Raw genomic sequence first — 19,157 nt, forward strand, 5'->3', positions numbered from 1 at the left:
AGCCGCCGGCCAGGCGTGCCCCGCCTTCTTGGTGGCGACGTGGCGGCCACTCGTGACTGTTTGAGGCGTGCGCGTGAGCGAGCGTGCAGAGGCGGCACAGTGGCGGCGGTGGGGGCGCCACCGTGCGCGTCGTCACGTTGAGAGGCGCGTCGTCTACTCGCCCCAGCGGATCGCCTTGAGCGCGATCGGATCGGCCAGGCCAGGCCAGATGCCCGCTCGCGCCGACTGGGGCACGACAAAGCCCGCGCGGCCCCGGACGTCCCCGCGTCCATTGTCGCCATGTGTCTGTGCGGCGGCGCAAATGTGGCAAATGGCAAATGTGTGAGTAACCGCGTTCGGGCGCGTCGGGGCGCCGCGCCACAGACATGACAATGACGACGAGCAGACGCGTCGAGCGAACAATGCTGCAATAGCGGGGACGAGGTACAAACCCGCTGGTGTCGGACGAGATACATCGTTCATTCATTATTCTTCCGATACGGAGCGTCAGATCCGGGGTCCAGTCCAGTCGAGTCGGGAGGCAGCGCAACTACTTGCGCCCACCCCCACCGCCGCCCCCGCTGCCCTTGTTCCCACCCCCACCACCACCACCACCACCACCACCACCACCACCACCACCACCACCACCACCGTAGCCACCCCCGCCGACGGCGCCAGAGTTGACATTGTGCGCCGCGGCCGACTGCGCGTGGGACGTGAAGCTGCCGGCGTCGGTATCGCGGCCGTTGGTCGCCTGGGGGTGCGTCAGCCCGTATCCATCGGCTGGAGGAAGCAACTCACCTGCGTTGACTGGATGTGCGAGGCCTCGGCTGGGGTGATGGGTGACATTGTTGTGTTGTTGTTGTTTGTTTGCTGGCTTGGGTTGACTCGTTGCGTGGTGGCGACTTCCCGTGTCCTCGCCTCACCACGCTCGGCTTATGTCCCTCTCCGCGCTCGGCACCGCGCGAGCACGATTCTCACGCACGCCGACACGCGGCGGCATCTTCGCACGCTGATCTCGGCGCTGACGGGACGTGGCGACGAGGGGTGCAGCGTTGGTTTGGCTCGGGGCTCGGTGGTGGCAGGTGGCAGTTGTGGTGTGGCCTCGCCACCCACGACTCGGCTCGACTCGATCTAATCTGCCCCCAATCACCTCGTGTTTCTCACGCAGTACGCCGTTATCACATTCGCGTATTGGGTTGGGTGCGGTGAGTTGTTGATCTACAGCCTCCAGCTGCGCGCGACGCGCCGCGCCGCGCGCGCAATGTGGCGTTTCGGATTGATGCAGAATGGTGCCGAGACGAAGGTGGGGTTTGTGTGTTAGTTTGAGGTATTGAGTCGGTGAGATGTGACACTAGTGAGCAAGCGATTTAGAGGAGCCATGGGCCGCTGTGTCAGTACGATGGTCCTGTGGGGGCGTCGATACCCAGAGCCCCCCGCCCCCCAACCCATGAAGAGTGCAATGCCATTCACCATCGTACATGTCCTTCCGACCCGCCTACACCTGCACATCCTCTTTCGCCTCCCAGCTCACACCGCAGCCACAGTTTCCGCCCTCCTTGGCCTGGGGGTTGTCCTGCAGGCGGAACGACGAGCCGATGAGCTCAGTCGCGTAGTGGAGGGTCGCGCCTGGTAGAGTCAGCAACAAACGCAACGACTCTACCTACCCTTCAGGAGACCGAGCGACATGAGGTCGACGAGCACGGGGAGGGCGGTGACACCGTCCGCCTGGAACACACTGTGCGGGTTAGCCAAACGCCCGAGTTTCGCGCACCCACTAGTCGTCCACACCGCGGTCCTCTGTCAAGTCCATCGTGTACTGGTATCCGTGGCAGCCGCCCGAGTCGACGCCGACACGGAGGGCGAGCTTGGAATCTGGTGGCTCGCGGGACGCGAGGAGGGCGAGTTGCTAGGCAGGGGTGTTAGTGCATGCCAACAAGCAAGTTCCGGGCGTCGTCGCCTGAACCCACCCGGATAGCCTCGGGGGTGAGGACGATCTTTGCGTCGGTCGCGGGTATGAGCTTGACGTCGTCGTCGAAGAAGCCCTCGTCCTTGACCTTCTGCAGGGAGGGCGGCAGGACGCGCACGGTCGGGTTCGCGGGGATAGGGGGCAGGTTGGGCGCCGCGGACGACATGGACGCCGCGGTGGAAGCGTACCGGCGGGCATGGGCCGGTGGGATGCGGGGCGCAGCGGTGCGGAGGAGCACGCGCGACGAGCATGCGTGCGAGGCTGCGATGCCGCGCACTGCCGGCACCAAGGAGGATAGCCTTGCTGTGGTCATTGTTTTTGGGTGTTGTTGGAGGAGAGTGTGGTGGATCGAGGTGAGTGAGCCTCGGTCAGTCTCTCGTTGGTCATCAGCGGCGGCAACGACGGCAAGCAATGCAGCTTGGTCCGACGGGGCCGAAATACGAGTTGGGTATTGTCACGTGACCCTGGTCTGTCCATTAAGGGACGGGTGACTGGAGGGGGAGCGGGGTCAGATTCGATCCAGCAGGCAGCCAGGACTAAAATTGGTAGATCGGTCACCCGCCCAACGACGATCGATCAGCCCCACAGTTGGGTTGCACTGTTGGAGCTTAGTGGGATGAGTGGGTGGTGGTGGGTGCACAACGTTGCTTCTTGCTGGGGTGGTACTCGATATGCACAGGCAAAGATGCCAAGATGCAACTGGTGAAACGCGACAGAAGGACACTTGTGTCAGGGGGGACTTGCTTGCTGCTGCGGTGCCAGGATACAACACGCGCGCAGGAGAGTGACTCTGGCGCGTCACCCTGGCTGGGCAAAGTCACCCACAACGACCACGGCCAGCCAGGCAGTGCCCACTTTGCTTTGACTGCCCCTCCTAACTAAACTCGAGTTGATGACGCATGTCGCCCGCCCCTATTTGCCCCTAAATCACAACTCGGCACTCGGCCCCTCTGACCACCACACAACCTCGACCAACTCCAACTGCATTTATTAAACATCTGCACTACTACAACAACTGCACACACACAAAGCACCACCACCCAGCACCACACACAATACACAGACACAACATTGCATCCAAACAAGGCAACACAACAGCAACAACAGGATCAACAACCCCTTCCCCCCCACCCCCCTCCATCCCGACGCGGTTCCACATCATCACAACTACCGCCGTTGAGACCGACGCGACCCGACAGCACTCATCCACCCGTGCTCGACAACTTGCGCACCCACACCTTCCCCCAGCCCCCAACCGCAGCAAGCCGTGTCTGACCGCCCGACCGGCCCGAGTTCCCTTTCGAATCCTCTGCCGTGCACTGCTCGCCACGACCCCGCCCAGCCTGCACGCACCCCCCTCCGCGCCTTCCCCCACCCCAGTACAATGACAGAGCACTCGACGCCCATGCGCCTCGGCATCGACCCGCCCCCCATCCCCATCACGGCTTCTCCGGTCACTTGTGAGTCATGACCTCGATGCTTCCCTTGCCTGCCCGGCCCGACCGCCGGCGCCATTCACGCCCGACACGTCGTCACCGAACCTCCCCCCGTGATCGATCGCGTGCCACTGCCCGACCACCACACCGGCACCGCGGTCGGAATATACGCGCGTTGCGGTGCCGGCGGTGTCAACACTGCTGCAGTCGTCTACCACGCCCTGCACGCCCCGCACATCCCACGCACCGCGCACAGACCCAGCGCCATGAGGCCAAGCTAGCCAAGCTTGCCGCGCTTGCCTTTAGCCACCACGTCTTGTGCCGATGCGCGCGCCACCTCACCCCCCCCCCCCCTCCCAACCCCCTCCCTGACATGTTGCATGGCATGCTGACATTGTTCCCAGCCCCGTCGATCCTGTCCACCTCGAGGTAAGTGTCGCGTGGCAAGTCGCGTGTCGCCCGTCCACGCGTCCACACTGCCCGGCATGCTCAGCCGAGTTGTCTTTGTCTTCGGCGACGCCGCCGCTTGGCGCGTGCTGGCCGAGGGGTCCGCGCTGGGGTCGATGTCCTCATGTCCGTCCCTCTGGCCCTCACCCCCCACCAAACCACTGCTGGGTTGCACACAGACCGTGTACCCTTTTGCGTCTTGCTTTGTCTCTCTCCCACTCCCTATCATCTCGTTTCAGCCAACTCGCCGTCGCGCGTGTCCATGTTTCGTGCACTGGCCAAGTAAGCTGACCACACGTCTTCATTTGCCCATCCCCCCATTCTATCCTCAACCCCGTCATCATGCGTTCAAACCGGCGCTCCATTCGCAACCTCTTCTCCCTAACCTGGCTGGATCGCTCACCAAACGGCTCGTCCTCAAGCAGTTCACCGCCTCAAACAGCAACGCCGTCTTCCTTCGCTTCGGACGACGGCGCCTCGCCAGACATCACCACGGCAAAGCGCCTTCCATCGGTCCTCCCCACCACGGTCGACAGCCCAAATGCGCGTAGCAAGTCGGTCACGCACGCCGACGGTGATGACACATATGGCGTGAGTTGAAGCATGCGCAGCAGTCACTGACAAGGCAGGTTCTGAACCGTCACCCAGCCGTCTTGCCATCAACACATTCCGACCGTTCGACGCTGAGAGGCGCATTCCGCGTCGGTGTCAGCGAGGACCGCAACAAGAGATGTCGCCGGACAATGGAGGATGCGCACAGCTTTGTGTACGACTACGCAGGCGTCCGCGGACAAGGGTACTTTGCAGTCTTTGAGTGAGTCTTGCGCTTGCGCGCGATCGGGCACGGCTAATGCTCCCCGCAGCGGCCACGCTGGCAAGCATGCTGCAGAGTGGTGCGGACAAAACTTCCACGAGTACCTCCTCGACGCTCTTCTTTCCTCCCCCAATGAGCCTGTCCCCGACATTCTCAACAAGACGTTTCATGCCGTCGATGCCCGTCTGTCCCACCTTGCGTACAAGGCCAAGACGCACTCGGGATGTACTGCAGTCACTGCCTTCCTCCGAGTAGAGAAGGACATTGAGACTCTCCCCTGCGGCTTTACCAACCCTGCGCTCTCGGCCCGTGGCCTCTTGGAAGGTCGCGGCGAGGACGAGCTCGAGGCACAAACGAGCCAGAACCCTTCGTCTCGCCGATCATCAATGGGCGGTGGCTCGGCCGGCTTTATGGGCGGCGCGGCGACGCCATCAACCGACGGCAGTCTGAGGAGGAAAATGTCTGGAAGGCGTATCCGTGACTTTGTTCGTGGCCTCACGAGCAGCGGACGCGTGGACGACAGCGCCATCGACGACGACTCCACCGACGAGCACATTGAGGCAATTGAACCCAAGAGCGAGCACGGTATCCGCAAGGTGCTGTACACTGCCAACGTTGGCGACGCGCGCGCCGTTCTATGGTGAGTTAGATGGGGCCTGGGGCATGGGATTGGGAATGGATCTGACAGAATACAGCCGTGGAGGCAAGGCTGTGCGTCTCACGTACGACCACAAGGGCAGCGATAGCCAAGAAGCCAAGCGTATCACGGACGCGGGCGGTTTTGTCATGAACAACCGTGTCAATGGCGTCCTGGCCGTCACACGATCCCTCGGCGACGCGTCAATGAAGGAGTTTGTCGTCGGCTCGCCGTACACGACCGAGACTGTTCTCGACGAGGAGGACGAGTTTTTGATTGTCGCGTGTGACGGTGTAAGTTTTGTGCTGTGTCATGTGCTGCGCTCGGTCTCTGACGCCGCAGCTCTGGGACGTTTGCGAGGACCAGGACGCCGTCGACCTGATCCGCAACGTGTCGGACCCTCAAGAGGCGTCGAAGCGCTTGTTGGAACACGCGCTAGGCAACTATTCCACTGACAACCTGAGTATCATGGTGGTTCGATTCTTTGACAAGTCTGAGTGAAGGCCGTGTCTGTAGCTAGATGTAGCCGCACAGTGGTTGTACGGGGGTGCATTGAGGCCCCAGATGATACCGAGCACATGCAAGTGGTGGCAGTAGTTGTGGAGGGGGGAGCACCAGTGACGTCAATGAGGCTGCAGGGAGTTGCGAGGTTTGCGGTGCGAGCTGGCGGTCAGCTTTGAGCGAGGCGGTGGCCACAAGGGATGTCGATGGCCTGCCTCGTTTATACACTGGCAGAGAGAGCCATGCAACTGCGACTTCCGAGTATACCGACGTGCAGCAGTCGACGCCAGCATGACATGCCACGGGTGAGGTGAAACCCCTCACCCGCAGTGCGTGTCCCAGGATAGCTGTCGATCGCCATAATAAGCCAGGCACAAACAGGGCCAAACGGGCTGCCTGTAGGAAGGAAGGACGTCACTCTGAGACGCACTTATTGACTGAGACGGGGCGGGCAGTTGCTACACCTGGCGACGACGACGACTTGCTTTTGCTTTCACTCTCCCATCCACCACCATTAACACAATGGAGCATCGCATCCCCCCCTCCCGGCCCGCCCCGCCGCCCCCCGTGCCCGCTGGGCCGAACCGCACGCCGCCGCCGGACCGGCCGCTGCCTCCTTTACCTCCGCAGACGGCCGTCCCGCTGCCGCAGGTGACGGTTACGCCGCCGCGCGGTGCGAGTCTTGACGCGAGCCTCGAGGCGAGCTTTGGCGGCGGTCCTGTGGACGAGAAGGCTGCTGCTGCTGATGTCGCCGACGGCACGCCCAAGACCCCCGCGTCGCCCAAGACCACAGCCGACACGAACCCGTTCCACGTCGACCTCGTGATCCCGTTCTCGGTCGCGCCGGGCGCCAACCGCGCCCCCGCGCCCATCGCGGCCGCGTACGACCGCCTCGTGAGCGCCCTCGAGGGCGAGGGTGGACTCCGCGTCACGGCGCGTCCGGGGCGCGCGGGGAAGGGCGCAGAGGAGGTGTGGGTGTTTGTCGGGGCGAGTGATGGCAAGGTTGCCGAGCTGGTTGCGCGGGAGCGGTGAGTAATAGCGGCGTAGCGAGCGCGAAGCGCGAGCTCGGCGTAGGTAGCACCTTGCTGACCACCCCCGCAGCCTGCTTGACCACGCCCACGGCATGCTGCCGCCCAAGACGGACGGGTCAAAGTGGCCCTCGACCCGCCTCCGACTGCTGTACGACCTCCTGACTGCACCGCAGCTCCAGAACGGGCTGGGCATAACGCCCGGCGAGGGAGACTGGGAGCGCGTCAAGGGCATCGTCGCGCTGCATGACGACGCGGCGGACAATGCCTGGGTCGAGCGCTGGGCCACGGCCGACTGGAAGGTCGGGCTGCTGGCCGGGCTTAGCTCGAGCGACCAGGACATCCTGGCGCGCAACGTGAGTCGACTGAGGGGCTCCCAGCTAACAGCCGCAGCAATCGCCTGCCCTCCGCCTCTACTTCAACTTCCTGGTCACCTACACGCTCTCCCTCCTCCCCATCGCGCTCATTTCGGTCGCCTTCTGGGTCTACACCCCGGCCGACTCGTATCCGCCGCTGTACGCTTTCGCCCTGTCGCTCTACTCGGCCGTGTGGCTCGCGGTCTGGCGCATCAAGGAGCGCAAGCTTGCCGTGCAGTGGGGCACCCGCGGGTGCGAGAGCGTCTCTGTTGGCCGCCTCCGCCCGCAGTATGTCGCGGCGCACAACCTCAAGAGCGTGGCCGAGGCGCAGAACACGACCGATGTGGTGCGCGACGCCAAGGTCGTCGCCTCGGTGCCCATCATTCTGGCGTGCGGAGCCGTCCTTGCCCTCGTTCTCACGGGCATCTTTATGCTCGAGGCGTTCGTCGGTCACCTGTGGCACGGCGCAGGCAAGGCCATTGTCCCGCTCATCCCCACCGCGCTCTTCTCCATCGTCGTGCCCCAGGTCGTTGGTATCTTCAACGGACTGAGCAGGAAGCTCGTCGGCTGGGAGGACCACCCGACTCCGGCGTCGGCGCAGAAGAGTCTCACAGCCAAGACGTTTGCCATGAACGGCATTGTCGCGTACTTAGGCCTCTTCCTCTCCGCGCTCGTCTACCTCCCGTTCGGCCCTTACGTCATGTCGTACGTTGGTAACCTGCTCGCTGGGTACCAGGGCCACCCAGTGGCCGTGGACGACGTGCACGCGCACAAGTCGCACCCCGAGATCAACGTCGCGCGTCTCAAGTCACAGGTGTTTGCTTGTACGTGAAGAGAGGTGGGTCAAGCTGACGCCGCCCAGACCTCGTGACCAACCAAGTCATCAACACGTTCCTCGAGGCCGGTCTCCCGTTCATCCTCCGCTTCATCGCCGACTGGCGTGCCGGCAAGGCTTCGGTCTCGGACATTCTCCACAAGCGTACCGAGTCTGCCAGCGAGACCGACACGGAGAGCGAGGTCGAGAAGCACTTCCTCGACAAGGTCGAGCGCGAGCTCGCCCTCCCAGACTACACGACCTTTGGTAGGTGCCATGTTCTGTATGTCCGCTCACCTCCCAGTCGATTACGCAGAGATGGTGACTCAGTTTGGCTACGTCGTCACCTGGTCAGTGGTGTGGCCCCTTGCCCCCGTCTTCGCCCTGGTCAACAACTACTTTGAGATCCGCTCCGACGCCCTCAAGGTCTGCAAGCATGTCCGCCGGCCGATCGGTGACCGCGTTGAGACGATCGGCACCTGGCTCGACACCATGGGCATCATTGCCTGGGTTGGCGGCTGGATGTCGGCCACACTCATCGCTCTCTTCCGCCCCCACCTCGTCGCAGCAGCCACCGGCGTTGATGCGAACGGCATTGAGAAGATCCAGATTCGCACGACGGCTTCCTTCCTCGCGTCGTACAACGACACGCCTACACTCCAGGACGTCCTGCCCACCATCCTGCCCATCGCTGCGGTCGCCCTCGCCGCCTCGCACGGCTACCTCGCCCTCCGATGGATCGTCGACACAGTCGCCGAGCGTCTCCTATGGAACGGCTCGTCCGAGGACCTCGAGGAGCAGCATGCTCGCCAGCTCGAAGCCGACGATGGTATCTGCGAGGCGGTTGATGAGCTGCACACCAAGGCCCAGAACGACCCCAGCATCAAGCACTATCCCGACACTCGGGCTGGGTTCTGGACCGGCCCCGAGGAGGGCGCTGAGGAGATTGCGCGTGTCCTCAAGATTGAGTAGGCCGTGTATCAAACTTAGTGATATCCCGTGGATTGGCCTGCAGAAACGATCAGGCCATGATACAACGTAGACGAATAATGAACCTATGCGACGACAATGCTTGCTCCCAACCACCGACTTGCACACATCTGTTGCATTTTGTATACAGCTACACTGCCGTGGACTCGACTGGCACCTTCTGACACTCACACGCCCGCCTAGATCAGCTCGCCAGTGGCCGAGAGACGGCCGTAGCTGTCGGGAAGAGCAGGCTTGTTGTCGAGGATCTTCTCGATCTCGGCAATGACCTCGGGAGCCTTGACGAGCTTCTTGTACACCTCGAGGGCCTTAATGTTCTCGGCGAGCTGCTCGGGCTTGGTGGCGCCGAGGATGCAGGTCGAGACGTTGGGGTTGAGGAGGGTCCAAGCGAGGGCGAGGTTGGTCATGGTGGTGCCAAACTTCTCGGCGACGGCCGAGAGGGCGCGGACCTTGGCAAGCTTGGCCTGGCCCTCGGGGCTCTGGAGCTCGGACACGGTCTTGGAGAAGAAGTCCTTGTTGGTCGCGAAGCGCGACCCCTCGGGCACGCCGTCGTTGTACTTGCCCGTGAGGATGCCCGAGTCGAGCGGCGACCAGATGGTGCTGCCGAGGCCCTCCTTCTTGAAGAGGTTGGCGTACTCGATCTCGAAGCGCTCGCGGTGGAGCATCGAGTAGTGGGGCTGCTCGGCGGTAGGGCCGACGAGGTTGAGGCGGCGGGCAATCTCCTTGGCCTGCTGGATCTGGCCGGCCGACCACTCGGACGTGCCCCAGTAGAAGGCCTTGTTGTTGTCGATGAGCCAGTTGAAGGCGCGGACAATCTCCTCCATGGGGACAGTGTTGTCCGGGCGGTGGGCAAAGATGACGTCGACATAGTCGAGGCCGAGACGCTCGAGCGACGCGTGGGCACCCTCGATAATGTGCTTGCGCGAGAGACCGCGCGTGTTCTGCGTCTCCTTGCGGGCAGTGCCGAAGAAGATCTTCGTCGAGATGATGATGTCGCGACGGTCCCAGCCGAGCTCCTTGATCACGCGGCCCATCTCGAGCTCGGACTGGCCAGCGGCGTAGCCCTCGGCGTTCTGTGAGTGCGGGCAGGGTGTTCAGTAGCGAGGTGAGAGTAGGCAACGAGGCAAGGTCGAGCAGCACAGAGCACATGACGTCAGCGACAGCCCACAGCCCACCCCATTCACAACACGCACGTCAAACATGTTGATGCCGAGGTCAAAGGCCTGCTTCATGATGTCCTTGACAATGTCGCCCTTCTGGGTACCGCCGACGCTGGGGCTCAGTCAGCAGCTGCGCAGTGGAGGTGGGGGAGTGGGGTTGAGCGAGCCGAGCGAGCGATGTCCGATCACGGACACCGAGCCCGGTCCGCAGCACCGACGTTGCTATCGGCTCCAGTCCGACACGCAAGTCGATCGAGTCTTGACTCGACTCGACTCGCGATCGTTTACAGCACGGCGGGTCCGAGATGCGATTCAGGACGCCGGAGCGCGGACCTCGGTCCGGCGACCCGGCATGCCCGGCGGCATTGATGGCGCGTGGAGGGGCGTGCTCAGGCCACGCGCTTATCCTTCACTGTCCCCATCCATCGGCATCCCGCGTCGACGCGACAGAACACGCTATGTACTCACGTGAGCCAGCCGCCGTACGAGAAGACGGGGACACGCTGCGATGATGTTAGTCACACTGGTGCAGGCACTGCTCGCAGTCGCGGGCAACGTGGTGCCAACGTACGAGACCAGAGTCACCGAGGTTGCGGTACTGCGCTGTCAGTTTCTGCCACACTGGGCGGCACGCACGATCATGCCCTTGGGGTCAAAGTCGACAGTGGGAGCCATTTTGGATGTGGTTGTTGTTGTGTAGGTGGGGGAAGGGTGAGGAAGCACGACCGAGGTGGGGGTTATATAATCGTTCTTTGCTCTCCCCCAACCAAACGTTGCGTGCGCGCACCTTTTGGCCAATCAGTCGGGTGGAGGTTGTGTGTCATGCTGGTCCACTCAGGGCGGGCTGGGTGGCAGACGGCTGTCACCGAACTTGTTCGGTGGAGGCAGGTGGAGGCTACAACCACCACCACCACCGACCGATACCGGTGGTCGGTGCGGACACATCACACTATCGGGAGCCTGCAAGCCGAGCCGAGCGAGGCCGAGAGGCATCGACTCGAACGCTCGACGGTCCGAGATCGCCGTGCATCTTGGCGGTCTTTGTGGAGGTGGACGGGGGGAATGTGGAGTGCACAGCCGTGTTGTTTGTTGTGCCAGGTCTTGCTGGCCGCGGATGTAGCGACTTTTCAACGCCGCTGCTATCTCCGTCTCCGCACTGGCCGCGAGCGCCACCAATCCGCGTGCCCAACCAGCTGATACGTACGGTGCCGACGGGCCGACTGATCGAGTCGAGCAGCCCGACGGGCGGCGCAGACGTGGTAAGAGGCACGATTTGGCTGGGTGCGGCGTGTTGGGTGCGGACACGGCTGGGCGTCTGTGATTAGAACGGCCCAAACACTTTACATAAGCATGAAACCCGTGCCAAGCCAAAGGAATTCGGTCCAGGCCACGAAAACGGGCACAATCTGGTGGGCCACTTGCCAGGTGGTCGTGAGGGAAAGGGGGACGTGCCGGCGCCTCTTCGCAGTCATGCATCACGCGCGCATGGGCACCCTCCCGAGGTCCTGAAGCAAGCGATATACCACCTGGGACCGAAGGGCAAGGCGTGCACATACATACGCCTATTCGCTTGCTTGCTTGGCGACGGCGACTGAGTGGTCGGAAGAGAGCAGTAGCCCGTCGGTGAATGGCAGTGGAGTGACATTCTCTCTCTCTTCCCGACCGACGGCGGTCGATCTCAAGGCGACGGCGCGAAAATGTTTCCTGTTCAGGCAATTATCACCCATCCAAGCAACCCATCATGCCGTCATTATCCACACCAACAAAACCGCCGCATCAATCCAGACCCACCCTCCCATTCACTTCTTTTCCGCTCATCCGACGCTTACCATCTCACAGCTCTTGCTTGCAAAGCACTCACATCGAGCATTGTGCATACATAAAGCGCGAGCTCGACCGTGCGGGACCTCCTTTACCACCCAGTATCGACTGGTGATTGACACCCAAGCTCAAAACAATAACAACCTGGACACCCGTCCCTGCAATCCGCTCCACCATGGCCTCGACCTCGGCTACCGACATCAACAACAGCTACAACAGCATCGGGGGCGACAGCTTGGACCACCCCAAGGCTCCAAACCTCACCCATCGCAGCTCATCGACGCCCGGCACGCCCGGCGGTGCAGGCGGCAACGAGCACCACCACCGCGCAGAGCAGGGCAAGTACGGAAACACCGACAACCTCATCTTTCACGACGACTACTATGGCTACCAGCACATTACTCGTATCCGTGAGATCTTCCGCCCGCCCGTGGTCCGCCAGGTGAGCCGTGCTCGCAGCAGTGGGGTGTGGATACAGTGCTGACCCGCTCACAGTGGATTGAGAATGTATGTTTTCAGAGTGTGAAACGCGGTACGGGTGAATGGAGCGGCTAACCGGGTCCCTACAGGGCAAACTGTACCGCGAGCCTGGAAGCCGTGAGATTTCGCGCTTCGAGCTCTTCTTCGACCTGCTCTTCGTCGCCATCATCCACCAGCTCGGTGAGTGGCGGGCGTGTTATGCGAGATGATGCGCAGAGCTGATGTCTTCTCCTTAGCCGACGCTGCCGCAGGTAAGCCGTTGGGCCAATGCCGGCATTCTTCCTAACCCGTCACAGTGGCCGCCACAGGATTAGCAGTTGCGCGCTTCATCCTGACCTTCTACCCCTCCTGGAGTATCTGGCAGGAGGCGACGCGCTACTCGAACGTCTCCGGCACTGATGATGTGAGCCGCGGACCGTGCTCCAGATCGTCATTCCGGCTGACCTGGCCCAGATGCTCCACCGTCTTTGGGTCCTGATCGGCATGGGATGTCTTCTCGGCTACAGTGCCAACGCGACTGCTATCGAGATTCACCCCACTAAATCCGAGATGGCCTTTGACCACTCGGCCATGCAGGCTGCTGTTGCCTTCTGGCTTGTCATCAAGCTCACTCGAGGTAAGTGGCGTTGGACATGTCTGTGCTTACCCCTTCAGTCGTCGTTCTGTGGTGGTACGCTTATCGTCTGCCCGATTTCCGCACTTTCCACATCTTCCACGGTATTGGTGTTCTGATCCCTATGCTCTTTTACCTTGTGTGTCAGAATCCTCACTCGTCCCGACCCTCTCGTCTGACAACCCACGCAGCCCCTCATCTGGGTGACCAACCGCCCCGCCCAAATTGCGCTCGCAACGATTGCAATCTGTGTGGACTTGATCCGTCTTGACTCGGTTGCCTTGATTGCCTGGGGCCGTCTCAACCAGACTCGGAAGTTCAGGCGCGATCAGGTGGCCGGTCTCAATCCCGAGCGAGGCAGAGGTCTTACGCTCGGCCGTATTGACCTTCCGAACATGAAGTTCCCAGGTGCGTTGGAAGGGATGGGTAGCCGATGCGTGGTGCTAACCAAGTAGCCATCAATATTGAGCACAGCATTGAGCGCAGCGGCGCCTTTGTTGTCATTGTGGTGAGTTTGGCGAGAACTTGAATGCGCGATTTGCTTAAACCCTTTAGTTGGGTGAACTCGTGATGAACATGCTCTACGTCGCTACTCCTGCTTCGTCGGGAGAGAGCTCTGGTGGCCACACCAACACGACGACAAGTGAAGGAGCCACTGGCGAGGGTGGTCATGTGGCACGCCAGGTGGTTTCTACACTCTTCAACTTGGCCGCTGAGGCTGCGTCCGGCTCGCCCACTACCAACGCCTCCACTGTGGGCCTGTCACCCAAGTACGGCAAGGCTGTCCTCGGCCTCATGGTTGCTTGGGCTCTCAACTTCCTGTACGTCAGACAATGTCAGGTGGAGAGGAGTCGCTGATCAGTTCAGGTACACAATCCCCAGCGAGGAGCTGAACCAGTGAGGTTAAACACCAAACATAAGCAACGCTGACCTGTGCAGGTACACTCACGCTCTCCGCCGAAGCTGGCTCACAGGTCTGCTGTTCTCCTTGTAAGTGGCGTCGAGAGTTGTGTGCGCGTTTCTGACCGCCACATAGCCTTCACTGGCCCCTCTGTGCTGCGCTGGTGTTAGCCTCAGCTGCGGCAAGCAAGTTTGTTCTGCACGACGAGGAGCTCAATTCGGAAGAGAGCGTCACGCTTCTGCCAGGCCTTCGATGGTAAGTCGCTGTTCATTTTCACATCTGTCGAGGTCTTTGCGAATACCTCGAACGTTTGCGAATCATCCTTGCAAGTCGTGCGATTGCGTCGAGTTGTCGAATGCCTCGAGCTGTCGCGAACGACTCTGAGCTGTTCAAGGTGTGCATGGTGCTCGCCGACATTTCGGGGCGCTACACAAGAGGTGCCACATGCCTCGAAGTGCCTCGTGTCTCGTCAGATGGGGCAGACCTCCCCCAAGCTCTTCCCAATAGCTCTGTTGTTTCGAATTCCTCGAGGTGTTTCGAATACTGACCTAGACTACAGGTACTGGGGCTGTGGCCTCGGATTTGCACTCATCATCACCGCCTCTCTTGACCTGTTGCACGGGTCCATGCACCACTGGCGCGCCACGAGGATCCCGAGGGTGAGTCACCTAGTCAATTATACTGGCCTGGAGATTGTGGGGTGGGGCGTGTGAGGATCACACCAGTGGCGCGTGGCGTTAAAGGTGTCTCAAAAACAAGTGTCACCTTATCCGATTCCGACGGGTCGAGGACGGGGGGCGAGCGGGCGCCGTTGCTAGCGTCTCCGTGTGGTGGGCATCCGCTGACACCGCCGGCAGGGTGTTCGGTTCGCGTTCGCTGTGATGGGCGGTCTAATTTTAATCCTGGTGCCTCTTGCGGGAGATCGCCTCAACATCCTGTCCACGATGGGCGTCTCGGTCGGAGTTGTGTGGGCCGTGGTCGCGGTCCAGGCGATTGGCATCTTGCCGTCCAAGTGGGCGCTTGCCCACCCGGACTTGGCCGCCCGCGGGCAGACTGAAACAGACACGCGGCCTAGAGACGAGCATGGCCAGGTTATCGTGACGCAGGCGACCGCGGCCAACATCCTCGCCGAGTGATCGGGGCGTGAGCTGCTTTAGTCGCGGCGACAGGTGCCCACCGTGTCATCGAGATCCGTCCGTCAGTCTGCCCTGACTCTGAGCGTCGCCGTGACCATCACCATCTATCTATTCCGCTATTCCGTAGGATGAGATGCAGTGGATAAGGGGGACACGGGGAGTGGGGATGTGCGGAGTGGTTAGTGGGGATCCGCAAGTGGGCTTTGGAGGCGGCGGCACGGGACGCGGGGTAACGGTTATGGGCGGCGGAATGTGTTGTTGGTGGCGCGGTGTGGGGTCGTCTTGAATCGATCTGGGGTGGATCATGACTTGCTTCAAACATCCAAGTACCGACGTAGTGGATAGATGTGGCTGTGCTGCGGGAGGTCGACTTGAGTCGGGGGTTGTAGCGGTGTTTCACGAGCGGGCTCGACGAGGGGGGAGGGGGGGGGGGTCGATCCCAAGCCCGTGATCCCCGCCCGTCAGTCTGAGCGGAAAGGGGGTGCTCGAACTACCCCGAGGTCAATCGAGTCGGGGTGAGCTAACGCTGTTATTCAAGTAAGTGGGGACTACTCAGAAGCTTGGGCTAAAGAGGGGGTGGGGGCGCGGGGGCGCAGCGGGTGAGGGTGAAGGATGTCAGTCAAGTCTGCTGAACTGCGATGTTCCGAGAGAGCAGGAGATGGGCGGGCAGCTACCAGCCGACGAGGCGGTCGCGCAGGCCTCATCCGAGGGCCCATGCCTGACGGGGCCAGCTGCAATAATTTCCATCGCATCGCCGCATCGACCGCAGAGCATCCAGCTTGGAGTATCAGCGAATGAAGCGAATAAAACTCACGATGGGAGCAAGAGGCGAATACCCGTCGCATCGCGCACAACGAGCAATATATGTTCCCCGCGGCGCTGCTCGAAATAACAACGATATCATTGATCTCGGCTGAACGACATTGATAACACATAGGCGAGGCGCGTATGTAGAGAGCCGATGGCGACGACGACGACGGCGGCGCCGCGGTGGTAGGTAGTCACCGCAATTGCTCGACCCGCGGAAGTTGCGGTCTTGTTCATCAATCAATGAGTCAATCAATCAATCAATCAACCGAGCGCCGCTCGGCGCGCCCTGTTGCTCATCACCGGGCGCCCTGGTGAGTAGCGAGCGCCCCGAGATCGGCACGCACGGCGGCGACGGCGATCTGCAAATGCGCCGCGCGTAATAATATTATTCTTATGATGATGCAGGATGACATGGGTGCAACGGCCCGAGGCGTCGTGAGCTCGCGGGCTGAATGGGGGAGAGGGGCCTGTCGCAGCCTGTCAGTCAGTACTTTCTTTGCACGGGGGACCGGGGCCACGATACCCACTCACCTTCGGCCGCCTGTGCCTCTGGCCACCAACCCCGCCCCAAAGTCGACACGCTCTCACTGCTCGCGGCGGAAAATAATTCTCCACTCACACGTTCGCTCAGCGACGATGTCGGTGGTGGTGGCGACGACGACGACGACGAGACGACTAGGGCACGCACGACGAGGTGGTCACGCCCGTCGAGACCCGCCCGACCCGGCCACCCCCCTCGCCCCTCGCCACATATTCCCCGGAGCTAGCCCTTGTCGCCGGTGCCTCGCCCGGCGTGTGCGTGTGTGCATATGTGCGTGCGTGCCACACAATGGCTGGCACACCGCCAAGTGTCCTTCACCACCAGGTGTGCGAGCCAGCTGGTTCGCCACTGACAAGCACTGTTACTAGCCCGAGGTACAGCCACGCTCCAGCGAGCATACAGGACGCAGAGCACTGCCACACTCCTTGTTTATTTGTAATAAATCGCTCGCCCACCTCAGCGTCGCACGCATCACCCACACGCACAGCGCCCAAGTGACGACGACGGACGACGACGGCGGCATAAGGTTCCATCAACGTTTCATGCCTGCCTGTTGCATCGAGCAATCCCAGCCGGTCGGTCCCTTGCCCTGTGTCGGTGGATCGAATCAATCGCACAAGCAGGAGCAACACAACGACGATTTATTTTCCGGTGCGGCGGCAGGTGCGGCAGGCAGGTGTGATGGCTCGTGGCGGGCCTCGCTCGTCCCGGACGGCTCGCTTGGCTCGTTGGCTGGACCTGATTGTGCCACTAGCTAGACACAGGTCGAATCCTAGGATTCATGCATTACGAGAGGTTTTAAGGGTCCGGCGTCAAGTAGGTTTGGCGGTGCTGCGCTGCGGGTGCCACAGTGCTGTAACATGCTCCGTCCGCCCAGCATCCGAGGTTTCGCCTAGCCTCGGCTTGTGCATGTGGCGATGGGAGATATTGTCGCGGGTGTACGGGTGACTGTTCTCCGTGGTTGTGGTGGTCGTGGCGCTTGGCTCGTGCGCTCGACGCCGGGGGCAACTTCCGCGCGACGCCGCTGGCCGCCGACCCAGCAGCCAGCGCCGGATACGCAGCCGGTAGGCTCGCAGCCTATCGGCGACGGCGAGCCCGATGGCGGCGGCAGGCAGAGCGAGCGAGCGAGCGAGCCTGTGCTCGGCTTGGCACGACTGGGCCAGGCTGTGCGCCTTAGCCTTCGCGGCGGCGCCACGCCCCTGTGGTCCTGCGGTGCGTCCTGACGAGGCGCGGGCTCACCAAGAAGGACGGATCGGAGCGGCGCCGGTGAAAGCGGGTATAGCGGAGCGAGTGAGCGAGCAGCGATAGCATCGCTCTTTCGCACGCGGGTACCCGACGCCGGCCACGGCGGGGCGAGATAGCGATGACTGACAAGGGAGTACCGGGCCGACACGGCGCGGGCGCTCGTGCCAAGACTCCGCCGCGCGCCGAGCTCACCAGCGCCGTTGGTCATGCCTCCGCGCCGGCGCCGGCGCTCGCTTATGACATGCGCTGCTGGCGATTCGGAGTGCCGCGCAGCTCCTCGCACCGGTATCGGACACGATTTTGCAAGTGTCTATGTTGCGTGGTGGTGGGACGATATGCCGCGGAAACGTTGTCTCCACTCGCTCGCTCGCTCGCTCGTCTCCAGGGCGCCGATCTGCGCCTCCGCCTCCGCCACCGCCTCGTCTGCGGCGCTTGTCCGCGGCGCCGTCCTGCTGTTGGTTGCTATTGTCCTCTCTGGCGACCGAGACGACCAAGGTGTGTCGCTGCGCGGGTGGTGTCGGCGCCGGTTACTCGCTCGAGGGCGTCATCCGACCCAGCTGCAGCTGAGCGTGTCTGTCTGTCCAGCTGACCAGCTGACTGTGTCCCAACGCACACCGCGTGTTGCTTGCTCGCCCGCTCACCCGCTCGTTCGTGCGAGGCGCCCGGAATCACGCATCACGCATGCCGCATGCCGCCGCCGCCGCCGTGTCGCTGCGAAGATACCCCGCTCGCGCGCGATTGCATTGCCTCGGCTGGACGATACCGCAATTAGCTCGTGCGCCGGCGGGGCCGCGCCGTGTACCGTGTGCGTTTGTGTGTGAGAGGTTGCGCTACGGTCGTCTGATAGCCCCCCGCGCGTGTTTCGGGCGTCACGATGCACAATGATGGTTGATTCTGAGACACGCGACGACCACTCACTCCGGTGCGCTCGCCGTGGCGGCCGGCGGGGGGCGTTGGCGCGAGCGAACAAGGCAGCGATCATCACACGAGGCTACTAGCTAGACCCGACATCAAACATCCCTCCCACGATATCAAACACCCTCGGGTTCTTTGGCGACGCGCGGGGCGTGGGGGCGTGGCACGGAGCAGCAGCAAGCAACAGCCACCATGTGGGATCCGCGCGCACCGTGCTGTATCGAGAAGGTTGGACCTCACGCACCGGCCGCCATCCCCCAGACGAGTCACACGCACGCGCCTGTGTTGCGTGCCCCACAGCGAGCGAGCGAGCGACCGAGCGAGCCCGCCCGAAACCAAACCCAGCAGTAACAGTGATAATCTCCGTCCCATCCGTCGGAGGAAGCAGCCTGCCCCGCCCGAGAACTGAGGTGGTACGACTGCCTCGCGTCCCTCCCTCCCTACCTCTGCGGCCCTGGTCACCAACCAACAATTTGTATTCCCCAAGTGCCTGATGCTGTTGGTAGTAGTGGGTGGTGCCCTCGTGTCGTGCGTATGCGACCGACCGACCGACCGATCCTGCGC

The 19,157-nt window shown here is 62.2% G+C and overlaps 6 protein-coding genes across 6 annotated transcripts; 3 read left to right on the forward strand and 3 right to left on the reverse strand.

The window, feature by feature from the left end:
- Nucleotides 1-529: 529 nt before the first annotated feature.
- Nucleotides 530-828, reverse strand: LOC62_04G005886 (uncharacterized protein; the record flags this gene model as incomplete). The annotated part of the gene is made up of 2 exons (XM_062772445.1): nucleotides 530-733; nucleotides 781-828. The coding sequence occupies 2 exons, from the start codon at nucleotides 826-828 to the stop codon at nucleotides 530-532; spliced, it is 252 nt and encodes an 83-aa protein (XP_062628429.1).
- A 598-nt stretch (nucleotides 829-1,426) lies between these two features.
- On the reverse strand, nucleotides 1,427-2,292 carry isa2 (Iron-sulfur assembly protein 2). The gene is made up of 4 exons (XM_062772446.1): nucleotides 1,950-2,292; nucleotides 1,758-1,888; nucleotides 1,647-1,717; nucleotides 1,427-1,608 (listed from the first exon to the last, which is right to left on the reverse strand). Exons 1-4 carry the CDS (start codon nucleotides 2,259-2,261, stop codon nucleotides 1,478-1,480), a joined length of 645 nt encoding a protein of 214 aa, XP_062628430.1. The 5' UTR covers nucleotides 2,262-2,292; the 3' UTR covers nucleotides 1,427-1,477.
- A 626-nt stretch (nucleotides 2,293-2,918) lies between these two features.
- Nucleotides 2,919-5,879, forward strand: ptc1 (Protein phosphatase 2C 1). Its single transcript, XM_062772447.1, has 7 exons — nucleotides 2,919-3,408; nucleotides 3,789-3,813; nucleotides 4,257-4,422; nucleotides 4,461-4,645; nucleotides 4,695-5,285; nucleotides 5,341-5,575; nucleotides 5,625-5,879. The coding sequence occupies exons 1-7, from the start codon at nucleotides 3,333-3,335 to the stop codon at nucleotides 5,781-5,783; spliced, it is 1,437 nt and encodes a 478-aa protein (XP_062628431.1). The 5' UTR covers nucleotides 2,919-3,332; the 3' UTR covers nucleotides 5,784-5,879.
- Nucleotides 5,880-6,305: 426 nt separating this feature from the next.
- Nucleotides 6,306-9,048, forward strand: pi030 (putative protein; the record flags this gene model as incomplete). The annotated part of the gene is made up of 5 exons (XM_062772448.1): nucleotides 6,306-6,811; nucleotides 6,885-7,167; nucleotides 7,205-7,991; nucleotides 8,030-8,248; nucleotides 8,286-9,048. 5 exons carry the CDS (start codon nucleotides 6,306-6,308, stop codon nucleotides 8,951-8,953), a joined length of 2,463 nt encoding a protein of 820 aa, XP_062628432.1. The 3' UTR covers nucleotides 8,954-9,048.
- A 22-nt stretch (nucleotides 9,049-9,070) lies between these two features.
- SPCC965.06 (Putative voltage-gated potassium channel subunit beta) lies at nucleotides 9,071-10,877 on the reverse strand. The gene is made up of 5 exons (XM_062772449.1): nucleotides 10,768-10,877; nucleotides 10,703-10,729; nucleotides 10,600-10,634; nucleotides 10,147-10,243; nucleotides 9,071-10,044 (listed from the first exon to the last, which is right to left on the reverse strand). Exons 1-5 carry the CDS (start codon nucleotides 10,804-10,806, stop codon nucleotides 9,151-9,153), a joined length of 1,092 nt encoding a protein of 363 aa, XP_062628433.1. The 5' UTR covers nucleotides 10,807-10,877; the 3' UTR covers nucleotides 9,071-9,150.
- Nucleotides 10,878-11,943: 1,066 nt separating this feature from the next.
- Nucleotides 11,944-15,233, forward strand: LOC62_04G005891 (uncharacterized protein). Its single transcript, XM_062772450.1, has 15 exons — nucleotides 11,944-12,394; nucleotides 12,448-12,459; nucleotides 12,522-12,612; nucleotides 12,669-12,683; nucleotides 12,729-12,835; nucleotides 12,886-13,048; nucleotides 13,087-13,184; nucleotides 13,237-13,453; nucleotides 13,501-13,553; nucleotides 13,601-13,866; nucleotides 13,913-13,942; nucleotides 13,985-14,035; nucleotides 14,082-14,201; nucleotides 14,506-14,605; nucleotides 14,804-15,233. The coding sequence occupies exons 1-15, from the start codon at nucleotides 12,128-12,130 to the stop codon at nucleotides 15,080-15,082; spliced, it is 1,869 nt and encodes a 622-aa protein (XP_062628434.1). The 5' UTR covers nucleotides 11,944-12,127; the 3' UTR covers nucleotides 15,083-15,233.
- The last annotated feature ends 3,924 nt before the right edge of the window (nucleotides 15,234-19,157 follow it).

The sequence above is a fragment of the Vanrija pseudolonga genome, chromosome 4 (assembly GCF_020906515.1).
Source record: "Vanrija pseudolonga chromosome 4, complete sequence".
NCBI classification, from domain to species: Eukaryota; Fungi; Basidiomycota; class Tremellomycetes; order Trichosporonales; family Trichosporonaceae; genus Vanrija; species Vanrija pseudolonga.